We start from the raw sequence: 13,879 nt of genomic DNA, 5'->3' as shown, positions 1-13,879 counted from the left end.
TTGTTTCGAATAGGCTCCGAAACTACTGGACCGATTTGAAAAATTATTTTTCCATTAGAAGCCGACATTGTCCCTGATGAACATAGGCTACTTTTTTTTAATTTATTTTTTTTGGTTTCATGTGTGTTTTAATGTTTCCGAGGCGAAGCGAGGGCGGGTCGCTAGTTTGGTGAATAAAGAATTACAGTCTTTGCCCGGTTTATTTACACACTCGGCAATTTAACGTAAGCTATTGTACACAAGAAATTATTTCTAGCTGAGATGTTGCAAGAAAATAAAATATCGTTGACTACCGGAATCCGTGTGCATTATAACGACGATCGAAGGTTCTGGAAGGATTTTCACTGGTGGTAGGACCTCTGGTGAGTCCACACGGGTAGGTACCACGCCCTGCCTATTTCTGCCGTGAAGCAGTAATGCGTTTCGGCTTGAAGGGTGGGGTAGCCGTTGTAACTATACTGAGACCTTAGAACTTATATCTCAAGGTGGGTGGCGCATTTACGTTGTAGATGTCCATGGGCTCCAGTAACCACTTAACACCAGGTGGGCTGTGAGCTCGTCCACCAATCTAAGCAATAAAAAAAAGGTTCAACTGTATAATGGCTAATCCGCTGTTCAAAATGCATGTCAGCTTCGCGGTAGAATTGAGAAGAGTGGTGGTACCTACCCGTGCGTGCTCACAAGATACTTATTACACTTCTACTAGATTTACTTATTACACACTAGATTTACTTATTACACACTAGATTTACTTATTACACTTCATGTAAAATTTACATTGGCGGACTTAACGCCTAAAGCATTTTCTACCAGTCAACCAAAGGTAGTGCAGAGTAAATAGTGGTAGGTGCAATGAAATTTATATTAAATTACAAATACTTACAAAAAAGGATGTGCGGTGTTGTGGGACACCGGATAGGAACGAAGTTCCTTATTATAAAAATATTAATTTTAAGTTCTATTCGAGGTATAAAGAAAATAAAACTGGAGGTTTCGCAACAACCCACGGTCATTCGGTAACGTGCGAACTTATTGTGGTACACTTCATTCACGGTTGTTTGCATAAGAGTTAGTGTATTGCGTAAACGAACGCTCTGAGATCGTGGACAATGAATGATAAATTTTTATTTTATTTTTTGTACGTTATTACAAAGTTAAGTCGTAACTGTGTGCATTACTAATAAAAATCTTACGTTACGGACGTTTTTTCCCGGTTAGGGTACTCCTCCGCATCGTCCTGTAAGGAGCTTCGTTCCAAAAAAGAATATATATAATTGTATATACATTTAGTTTATGTTACACGAATAAGTCGTTTTTGAACGTGTATTTAGTACGTATTTTAATTGAAAAAAAAAAAGGTACATTCCTGCGGGATTCGAACATGGGTACAGTAGCGTCGCTCGATACGAATAGACCGAGCATCTTATCCTTTAGGTTATGTCGACTTCAAAATGTATTTGTACCGTCTGTAACGAATTCTCCGCGGCCTTAACAATGATGACTGATTAACTCTCTTTGTCCCAGGTGTCGTGGATCAGAAGAAAAGACTACCATCTACTGACCGTCGGCTTGACAACATACAGCTCAGACCAGAGATTCCAAGCGATACACCTACAGCACTCTGAGGTAAATAAAGAAACACAATTTTCATTGTATTTTATTGACAGAAAGGCTTAACAATTCACGTTGCAGTCACTTACTTTAAGTGGGGACTTTCACGAGACGCCTAGTGGTTAAAATATGTAGGAAGGCAGAAAATAGCATAATCCTGTAGGGACAGCTGTATTGTAAGGAAGGAGGTAATAGTCGTTCAAGGATACTAACGGTACCTAAAGTATTGTTTTATCAATAAAGTTAACAGCACTAACCTGATTTATCGCTGTGGATGGGACGAAGCGAGTCGACCCAGGATTCATTGGGACGAGCAATGTCTCTATCGTCCAGTCCAGTGAGGGTGAGGTGAGGGAAGGGTAGGTTAATTTTTCTCTTCAACCTGGCCCGCGAGGTCTTTGCTAACATCGTATGTTGCATTGTGATAAATGAGAGTGGACTGTATTTATTGCTTTTTAGATATTGTTTGGTCTTTATGTGACAAATTAAAGACTGAATATAATAACAGAAATATGAAATCGATGCGTTGCTCTTGGCGGCTGGAATTGAAAGGGGGCAAAAGTGTCATAGCGGACGTCACTAGTTGACACTTTTGACGTTCCGAAATCAAACACACTCATATATAAATCTATATTTATAAAAATGAATTGCTGTTCGTTAGTCTCGCTAAAACTCGAGAACGGCTGGACCGATTTGGCTAATTTTGGTCTTGAATTATTTGCAGAAGTCCAGAGAAGGTTTAAAAGGTAGATAAATATGAAAATGGTCGGAATTAAATAAAAATAACATTTTGTTTTTCCTTTGATGCATCCTCCATCAGACGGATTCTTTTTGTTTGTTTTAAGTTTATTTTATACAAAAGTTTAGGTCCTTTATTTATTGATTGAGGCACTACGAAGTCTGCCGGGTCAGCTAGTATATTAATAATAAATAGAGTCCACGCTTATTTACCAGAACACAACGCAGCAATCATTATTACTGTACACCATTTGAGAACTAAAATTTAACGTATTGAATCAATTGAAAATGTGTTGTTTTATTACCAAAGCTAACATATTCCCATTTGGTTACATCACACGCATTAGCCTTGTTTCTTTTTCGCCGTCGGTTCACGCACAGACTCCAGGATACAAATCTTGAATCAAAACTCCCCGTAGACTCCGAAGAGGCCGTATATTTTCAATCACCGAGAATCAATGATTTATTAAATAGCTTGGAACCGTGTGCCGCAAAACAACGCGTCTCGGTTTCAAAGAAATAGAGCATTCATTCACTACGAAATTGAAACATAGTGTTTATCATTATTTTATTTTGACTCGCTAACAATTTTCGTACACAATGATAAATAGTCAAACAAATTATCTGTTTAATTGTTTTATTTATTTCTTTTATTTATTGCTTATATGGGTGGACGAGCTCACGGCCCACCTGATGTTAAGTGGTTACCGGAGCCCATAGACATCTACAAAGCAAATGCCGCCGCCCACCTTGAGACATGAGTTGTAAAGTCTCACTTTTACATTACAACTGCCCACCCCTTCAAACTGAAACACATAACTGCTTCACGGCAGAAATAGGTAGGGTCGTGGTACCTACATCAACATTACAAAATAATCATTAGGATATATGAACACGTATCGGAAGAAATCACCGAATGTCAGGCTAAAAATAATCAGATACAAAAATATATATATTTAAGTACATGCTGTCTTTGGAATCGAAATAAATGGGTTATTATCTATATATTAATACGTGAAGCAAAAACTTTGTATCCCTTTTTACGAAAATTGCGCGGACGGAGGAGTATGAAATTTTCCACACTTATAGAGAATATAGAGAAGAAGTGCACAATGCTAATATTTTTTAAAAATAATACTTATAAGATACATTAAATCAATAAAGAAAACATTACACACACTACATACCATGTATTTGACGCACACACGCATGCATACTATTTATTGTCAAACTTTTGTTCTTGACGTCTGTGGTCAAATTGAGAATAGAATATTGTTTGTCTTTGTTAATATTTTTTATAGTGTAGTCTTGGCGAAATTTGTGATTATAGAAGTATAAAATACAATCATAATAGTGTACAAACTTACAATTCCAATTAATTATAGTCGAATTTCGACTACTGCGGGACCTCTAGTACATGATTAATGAACATAATAATATATGTAGTTGCGTGGGAACAGCGGGGCGTCTAAAAACTACCTTCTTATTATTCCTTTATTACCTTTATTACCTTCTTATTAGTCTATGCTTAGTCTTGACATAAATTTTGAAATATTTCGGAGAAGCCACAATTATTAACAGACATCATAGGGGCGAAATAGGGCGAGATCGAGCTGAGAGAAATATTAAGTACACCAATCAAGTTTGTTTTGTTGACGTTAGCAAACAAAAACCAATGACAGTTCTTAGGACAGAGGCAGCGCTCTTCAACAAGGCTGGATGGTAAGTGTGATGGCGTCTACGAGCCTCCATCGGCTAGGCCCTGTCGTAGCACGAAGTTAGCCGAGTAAAAACATTTTTTTTTTCTTTTTTTTTTTATTGCTTAGATGGATGGACGAGCTCACAGCCCACCTGATGTTAAGTGGTTACTGGAGCCCATAGACATCTACAACGTAAATGCGCCACCCACCTCGAGATATAAGTTCTAAGGTCTCAAGTATAGTTACAACGGCTACCCCACCCTTCGAACCGAAACGCATTACTGCTTCACGGCGGAAATAGGCGGGGTGGTGGTACCTACCCGCGCGGACTCCCAAGAGGTCCTACCACCAGTGATTCTGTTTTGAAAACTAGTTAAGACAGACAGTGTAGCTGTTGGAACAATGAAAAAGGAGAACTTAAAGCATCTTTGAATCACGATATCTTTTATGCAACACTTTAATGAAACAAAGCTCCAAATTAGTTTTTGTCTATTCGTGAAAGCTTCATGAAAATCTTTTGAGTAATTCCGGAGACATGCGCGAATCAAGTCGACGTACAGAAAATGATTCGTAAAAATGCTGGTCTTTATGTTCTATTAATCTTATATTACCCTTTCTATTTTTATTACTTTTGTTCAGTCTACAAATACATCGGATTTCTACTCTTTCATTATATATTGAAAATTTTCATTTTATTGACTTTATTTTCTTATTCACTTGTTACTACTCTGCATTCATTTCATTATCATCATCTTAGGCCTTACAGCCCAGGGTGGGCCTTAGCCTGGTCCAGTATGTCTCTCCAGACTGCTCTGTTCAAGGCTTTCTCCTTCCAGTCCCTGACACCGATCACTTTGAGGTCGCGCTCCACGCCATCCAACCCATCGGAGTTTGGGTCTGCCACGACGTCTGCGGCCCTCTGGTTTGCCATAGAGCAGTTGTCTCGGAATTCTGGTATTCTCCATTCGAACCACGTGTCCTGCCCATCGTAGGCGTCCAATTTTTATAGTTATTAAGATATTAGGATCTTTGTAAACATCATACAACTCATGGTTATAGCGCGTCCTCCATATCTCGTTTTCCTGCACAGCACCAAATATCCGTCTAAGGATCTTACGCTCGAACACAAGTAAACGGTTCTCATTCTTTTTGCTGAGTACCCATGTCTCTGAGCCATAAATAAGAATGTGTCTCTAAGTAGGGTCTTCATTCATTTGTACGTATAAAATATGGTGCTCATTTCTTAAATATTGTGACCACTTATAGATTGAAAAAGGTTCTTTCTTGCCAAATTAACATGGCGTTACGGCATTAGCATACCGGATTTTCTAAAATGGACCAAAAAGCATATTTAAGTGGATTAGGGTCTGGATTCTAGTCTAGTCTAGTCGATGGCCAGTTGGATCAACTCTGATCTCAGAAAGGTTACTCTCCAAGCACACAAGCGGATCAAGCTTTATAACCAGATATTCAATTTTGCTGAAAGTATAATTCTTTTGAACATCGTTTTTTTTTTTATTGTGCGCTGGTAATTCTGCATTAAAGAAGTCATTTGTGAGAATTTGTCGCGATATTTTTTTTAAGTAGGTATAGTTTTTAAGGCTTCGGACGCACATTTCTTATCAAAAATCAAGACTGTATTTACAGTAGTACCGTATTTAAAATTAATGTTGTTCGCTTTTCATTATCAGCGTTTTTTTATTGAGTTCATCAGGTATTTATTCACACTTCAGTACTTTTATTATAGCATTCCCGATCCTGCGGACAGAATGGAAAGCAGTCGACGTCGCCCAAAACACGTCATCTCGGATCCTCCCGATCCACTAACGGTGCTTCTAGGTACTTCAAGCACCGGTCACCGTTCTCGTCGAACCCGTCGCTTGCGACGAAGGGCTCGACGAGTAAATTAACTCTCAGACACGGCCCACTGAGTTTCTCGCCGGATCTTCTCAGTGGGTCGCGATTCCAATCCGATGGTAGATTCTGCGAAGCACGACTGTTGCCAGGGTTCGTGTTAGCATCGTCGTCAGGTTTGAGCCCCGTGAGCTCACCTACTAGTTACGGTTACGCTGGAATAGCCTCTCTAGGCTACTAGCTTAGGTAAGAAAAAAAAATATATATATATAGTATTAATATGTAAGTACGCGGGTAGTTTCAACGAATTTACGTCTTTCATCCATTTTGTGAATACCACAAATAAATAGGTTAACATAAATAATAAATGTAAGTATTCAACTAGCTGGTATAATAGGAATAATTGATATAGCGCTAATTTAATTAATGATCATTATTAAAAACGTTATATATTATAAATAGTAACGTTACATATTATTATCAATTGATATAGCGCCAGATAATTAATAATAAACATGGCGCGTAACGGAAGAAATTAAGATGGCGCGTAACCGAAAAACGTTACATACGCTTTTTCCTCCCTACGTCGATAAAGAAGTTTCACTTCAATAATTATTAAAAACGTTGAAATTATAATTCTAATCGAATTTTCTCATCTCTGACAAGGGTTATGCTTCCAGGACTGGACGCTGAAGGTTCGCTTCGTACAAAAAAGGGATGCAGGGGTTTACGAGTGTCAAGTGTCATCTCATCCGCCAACAAGTATCTTCTTGCGTCTCGATGTTGTTGGTAAGAATTTTAATTTTTTTTTTTTATTGCTTAGTTGGATGGACGAGCTCACAGCCCACCTGGTGTTAAGTGGTTACTGGAGCCCATAGACATCTACAACGTAAATGCGCCACCCACCTCGAGATATAAGTTCTAAGGTCTCAGTATAGTTACAACGGCTACCCCATCCTTCGAACCGAAACGCATTACTGCTTTACGGCGGAAATAGGCAGGGCGGTGGTACCTATCCGCGCGGACTCAGAAGTGGTCCTACCACCAGTAACAATACAACAATAATTTAAGTAATTTATTTTTAAAATTCGACTGACTCTGTAGTCCAGTTAGCGCTTCTGACTGTTGCGCCAAGGGTTGTGGGTTCGGTTCCCAGATCGGGAAAAGTTTCTTGTGATGAACAGATTTGTTTGCTCTTTGTCTGAGTGTTTATTATTTATATGTATTTATTTTGAACAAAAGTACATAGATCAGTGTCTATGTCAGTTTCTGGTACCTATAACACAGGGAACCTTGTATTGGGGTCCGATGATCTTGAGTGATTTGTTCCGAGTTATTTTTATTTATTTTTTGTCAATTCACCATATTTGTAGAATTATTTAAAAAAAAAGTGGTTTCAAAGACGTGCAACACGGGATATTGGCGAGATAACAGTAGAATGTTTCAATGAGAAATAGCGTTCCCCGAAAATAGCCCTGTAGATCTTCACCTACGTATCCACAACAAAATCTCTACTAGTCCTAGAATCAAGAGAAGAACTGATAGTTGATAAACATAAACAAAAAAGAAACGCCTAATGATTTATTGTAATTCCAATTATTCATAGATTTCGGAACTGACTGATTAATATGTGGCACAAGAGTGTTTTTGGCGAATGTGCTGAATCTTTCTTTAACCCAGCCTATAGCGGTCGGGGTGATACCACATACTTTGAGCCCGCACGGCGAGGTTCCACATCCTGCCCATTTCTACCGAGAAACAATGATACGTAGTGCTTTGAAATACGGGATATTAATGGTTTAATCTATATATTAATAAGTGAAGGAAAAACTTATCCCTTTTTACGAAAATTGCGCGGACGGAGGAGTATGAAATTTCTCACACTTATAGAGAATATAGAGAAGGAGTGCAGAATGTTTTTTTTTTTTTTAATTTTGCATAAAAATACATTAAACCAATAAAAGAAGACATTACACACATTACCATGTACTTGACACATACACGCATGCATACTATTTGTTTACTTTTACCAATGTTACCAATAAACCCTTAATAATGTTGAAACTTATAATGTCAATGAATTACAGTCGAATTTCGACTACTGCGGGACCTCTAGTACAATTAAAAATACGTCATAGGCTAAATGACAAGACGCCCGGTGCATTCGTGTCAAGCGACCTGACTATGCCGGTATTAAAACCTCGTAGACAGCTACCAATTTTTTTAATGAAATATGTACTTAATAAATGTTCACGAGGGATCACCATGGTAAAGGAATAACGTCGTGCAATATAGGAAACCCGTAAAAATGATAATTTGCGTAATTACTGTTAGTAGGACGTGTTGTGAGCCCACATGGGTAGGTTAACCAAAACCATCCCTATTTTTTGCCTTGAAGCAGTTATGCGTTTTGGTATGAAGGGTGGGGCAGTAATTGAACTATAAAGCTGAGATTTATAACTCATATCTCAAGTCGCGTGGTGGTATTTAAGTTGTTAATATCTATGTACTCTGTTAACTAATTAACATCAAGTAATACATACCTATCAAAGAGAGCGCTGATCTGGAAAGTGTCTGGCAAAAGAAGAGAGGCCGCCCCAGAACAACTTGGCGTCGCTCGGTGGAGCAGGAGCTAGGGGTCTTGGGCACGACGTGGTAGGAGCTAGAACAGACTGCCCAAGACCGATATAAATGGAAAAATTTGATTCGAGCCCTACACCCCAGCAGAGGGTAATAGGAAAGAATGATGATGATGATGAATACATGAGCTCATCCGTGCATCAAAGCAATAAAAACAATTGAGATTTTGACCTATTATTTCAAAGTGAGTGGCGGCATTAACCTTGATGTCTCGATCCACTCAAAACCACTTTAACTGTGATCCGCCCTTCAACTGTAATAAAACCCACAACTCGAGATAAGATAGAACGTGGAAACACAATGCTGAGACAGACACACGAAAACCAAAAAGGAAAAAGCACACAATTAAGGGTCGCGCTCGCAGAACTTTTTACTTTGTAATATTTTTACGGGGTCCGTAACAATTATACTGCCTCCGCTTCGCACGCGGGAAATACTTAATTAGGTTAAAATAATATTAATTTTCACGAAAGCATAATTCCGGTGTGTGTTTTTTTCCCCTCCTTAGTAACCTTTTGTTGTTTGATCAAATGGATGTAATTGATAGGATCTGAATACGCAAATAAGATTATCGGGAAAAATCAAGCGGAAAATTTTGGAGGCGTTGCGTAATAAAGAGTTCCTAATTTGAAATCGGGTTAAAGCAAACGTTGAGGACATAAACTTTATGCCAGCGCAGTAAATGTCGTCATCTTTAATGTTATTACCACAAAGCAGTAATGTAATGATTTGATGGACGAAATAGACGTGCAATACGTTTGAGACTTCAATTTCTTAGATTTTTGTGATAAGCATGCCTTTTTGTGGTTGTCTGGAAACTTAATAACTATATAATGTATCATCATAGTCGGCTACTCTTGCAGAGTAGTCGTGGTCATGTGGGGTTCTTGCTTATTAAAGCCTGGACAGATGTTTTCCATAGTTCGCGAACTGAGGCTTGGTGGTAGCACTCGTTAAGTGTGGTTTCAGTAAGATCTTTCACCTGATCAGTCCAGCGTATAGGGATTCGTCCACGAGATCTCTTACCATTGACCCTACCCTGGACAACAAGTTTCTCGATAGACTCTGCTGGTCATCGCGATACGTGTCCAAAATATCGAAGTATCCTGGATTGCACTGTTGACGATAACCTGTGAGAGATATTTAGTTCTTTTAGGATCGAGGCGTTGGTATGATGCTCAGTCCAAGATATACGAAACATCCTTAATAATATATAGATTGAAAAAAAAAGGTATATAATTATGTATTTATGGTTCCCATAGTACCTACAGGTAATCCTAGATTGTTTTATTCCCAATCCATTCATCGAACGCTGGTGGAACTAAAAAAGGGCATTGAGATTTTTCATTAATTGATAATCCATTCCAAAGAATAGGCCGTTTGATTTACAAAATATTTTTAATGAAAGTATTATTTAATTAGCAATACTGTAAACAAATAAGTTTGACCTTTTTTACCCTCTAATGTTATCATTGGCTTCATTCGAACAGAAACTTTTGCCTAAATTTTGATTTACTCTGTGAAAGACTCAAATGTCAGTTGTCCTATGATATTTATTGATAACATAAAAACCTTTTTGTAATTACAACTCAAAGCGTAGAATTTAGTCGTCGTGGCCTAAAGGATAAGACGTCCGGTGCATTCGTATGTAGCGATGTACCGGTGTTCGAATCCCGCAGGCGGGTACCAATTTTTCTAATGAAATACGTACTCGATAAATGTTCACGATTGACTTCCACGGTGAAGGAATAACATCGTGTAATAAAAGTGAAACCCGTAAAATTATAATTTGCGTAATTACTGGTGGTAGGACCTCTTGTGAGTCCGCGCGGGTAGGTACCACCGCCCTGCCTATTTCTGCCGTGAAGAAGCAATGCTTTTCGGTTTGAAGGGTGGGGCAGCCGTTGTAACTATACTGATATCTTAGAACTTATATCTCAAGGTGGGTGGCGCATTCACGCTGTAGATGTCCATGGGCTCCAGTAACCACTTGACACCAGGTGGACTCTGAGCTCGTCCACCCATCTAAGCAATAAAAAAAAAACTTGAATACTTTAGATAGTTATTTATCGATGCGATGTATGACAATTCGAACGTGCTTCCATAGATATCTTACTTGGGTCGTAGAAGAAAATAGAGATTATTTATTAAAGGAGCAACATTAAAAAAAACGTGACATTGAAGTATAATGACACATGTTAAAAAAAATACGCAATGGCTCCGCTTTAAGCAAATATTAAACATAAAAGTTTAATTAAAAGTTATAATTGTATTATACTTTAATGGTTGGAATTTTTTAGAGCTGTCATGTCATGTTTGTCGCAAGCCTAAACTCGATTACTTTGTTATTAGATAGTTTACCAAAACTTTGTAAGCAACTTCGAGAGGAACATTTAAAAATATCTCCCCAAAACTGAACAATATTTTGCTAATAGCTAGAATCATCCGTAAGAAGACTTTTGAAGTGCCTTTCGGTTCGAAGGGTGGGGTAGCCGTTGTAACTATACTGAGACCTTATAACTTATATCTCGAGGTGGGTGGCGCATTTACGTTGTGGATGTCTATGGGCTCCAGTAACCACTTAACATCAGGTGGGCTGTGAGCTCGTCCACCCATCTAAGCAATAAAAAAAGAAAAATAGATACAGTCGCATAGATTTATGTATATAATATATACTTATAAAAACTATTATATTATTTACCATTGTGCCTTTAATCTCGGGAAAGGCTTATTATTATTGAAAAATAATAAAATATATTTACACCCGTATCATAAATGCAATGTTAATATGTTTTTAATAAAAAAAATACATGTGTGCAATTCACACGTGGTAGAAGTGAAACCTTCCAAAATTAAAATACAATTATCCTAAACTTCTTAAGTATATGTAAAATTTTGTCACTAGTAAATAATTGTAAGGTAGCGCCCTCTGTGAATTGATATTTTAATTTCACGTATAATCCTAAATTAAAATTCACTACAAGAGCTTTCATACACACGTTAGTATTAAAAAATCTCACAGATGGCGCTGTATTAAATAGTATGTATATTTCTGTCTCATTCTTTGCTGGCTTCATCCTACACATTTTTGTATTTGTGTCTCTTACCTGTCGTTTTTTCCGTTGCATCCGGTTTGAAATCACAACGATTCTAAAGAACTTTTCACTTCAAAAAAAAGACTTACTTGCTGTAGTTAATTTAAGATTAACTAGTGCACTAAATGACTATCAAAAAAAATACGAAATATGTATATACAACAAACCTGTTTCTTAATATTCGAGAGGAACAATTTAGACAATTTCCCCAAAATTGAACAACATTTTGCTAATAGCTAGAGTCGTCCGTAAGAAGACTTACTTGCCGTAGTTAATTTAAGATTCACTAGTGCACTAAATTGGCTATCAAAAAAATACGAAATAGATACAGCAAAACTGTTTCTTAATATTCGAAAGGAACAATTTAGAATATCTCCCCAAAACTGAACAACATTTTGCTAATAGCTAAAATCGTCCGTAAGAAGACTTACTTGCCGTAGTTAATTTAAGATTCACTAGTGCACTAAATTGGCTATCAAAAAAATACGAAATAGATACAGCAAAACTGTTTCTTAATATTCGAAAGGAACAATTTAGAATATCTCCCCAAAACTGAACAACATTTTGCTAATAGCTAAAATGGTCCGTAAGAAGACTTACTTGCCGTAGTTAATTTAAGATTCACTAGTGCACTAAATTGGCTATCAAAAAAATAAGAAATACATACAGCAAAACTGTTTCTTAATATTCGAAAGGAACAATTTAGAATATTTCCCCAAAACTGAACAACATTTTGCTAATAGCTAGAGCCGTCCGTAAGAAGACTTCTTGCCGAAGTTAATTTAAGATTCACTAGTGCACTAAATTGGCAATTTTTTTTAAAAATTTTTTATTGCTATTATGAGTGGACGAGCTCACAGCCCACCTGGTGTTAAGTGGTTACTGGAGCCCATAGACATCTACAAAGTAAATGCGCCACCCACCTTGAGATATAAGTTCTAAGGTCTCAGTATAGTTACAACGGCTGTCCCACCCTTCAAGCCGAAACGCATTACTGCTTCACGGCAGAAATAGGCGGGGCGGTGGTACCTACCCGTGCGGACTCACAAGAGGTCCTACCACCAGTAATTACGCAAATTATAATTTTGGGGGTTTGGTCTTTATTACACGATGTTATTCCTTCACCGTGGAAGTCAATCGTTAACATTTTTATCAATCTATCAAAAAAATACGAAAAATAGACACGATAAACCTGTTTCTTAATATTTTTCACGCTTGTTCTAACGGGTGAGCAGGGCTACCACTGCTATTTCTGTTACATTTCACGGTACATTGAAGTGCTGTTATGTTACACAAGCCGACTCTTATAGCATTCAGTTGAGAATCGATTTGTTAACATAACTAACCAATTTCACGGTCTGTGTTCGCGTTTTTATTAAGTTGCTTTCGCATTGGACATGTGGGACCTCAACTCGTTGGCAGCAAGTTTTAGGAAGCAGTTTTATTATTTAAAATGTGTCTTTGAAGTGGACTTCGTTTGTGATGACCGTGAATTTCATAATTGATTAAAATAAAAAAAATCGTGAGGGCTTTGTTAAGGGATTTGGGACAAAAAAAAAAATTGACCCAGATAAAAATCCTTTGAATTTTTGTAAAAAAACTGTTGTATTTTCCTACCTGATTGCTATTAGCCTAAGGGGCTGTTCGAGCTACTCAATGAATTTCTAAAACTGGCCCTAGCAAGAGCAATGCTTCACTAAATCTACCACCGAATCGCAATCATGACCCACTGAGGATAGTGTATTGGCTAGGTTGCACGTCGTTGAAAAATATTTTAATTCTTCATAATAATATGTTAACAATAAAAGTCACTATTACAATTAGCTTCATCAATAGCTTAATCTGATTTCAAGTTCATCAGGAACAAAGAATTGAGTTTCAGTGGGATTCGCTTTTTGCTATACCTAATTTATAGAAGTCTCAAACAATATAGAAGCTTCAAACACAACTTTGAAAATATACTGGATATTGTTTTGAATAATGCTACGTCATAGAAACGCTTTGGCTATGAAGTACTGATTTATCTAAGGAATTACTCGTACCTAACAAGTTATTAAGAATGACTTCTACAATGATATCATCAAAATCAAATTCATTAACAAATAGAAAATATGGAGAATGCATAACTACTTGTACAGCGTTTCCAAAGATCTTTCCTGCCACGTACCATCCGGCTTTGGAATGAACTCCCCTCTACAGTGTTTTCCGAGCGCTATGACATGTCCTTCTTCAAACGAGGCT

General features: G+C 37.4%; 1 protein-coding gene across 1 annotated transcript in view; it reads left to right on the top strand.

The window, feature by feature from the left end:
- Positions 1-13,879, top strand: part of LOC101740995 (uncharacterized) — a 124,191-nt gene that overhangs the window by 90,430 nt on the left and 19,882 nt on the right. Inside the window, exons 4-5 of the mRNA XM_062676835.1 lie at positions 1,525-1,626; positions 6,584-6,692. Coding sequence (XP_062532819.1) covers positions 1,525-1,626; positions 6,584-6,692 — 211 coding nt within the window. The remainder of the gene's footprint in view (positions 1-1,524; positions 1,627-6,583; positions 6,693-13,879) is intronic.

This window comes from Bombyx mori, chromosome 28 (genome assembly GCF_030269925.1).
Source record: "Bombyx mori chromosome 28, ASM3026992v2".
Lineage (NCBI taxonomy): Eukaryota > Metazoa > Arthropoda > Insecta > Lepidoptera > Bombycidae > Bombyx > Bombyx mori.
The sequence above is the reverse complement of the archived record's forward strand: the minus strand, read 5'-3'. Positions and strand labels throughout refer to the sequence as shown.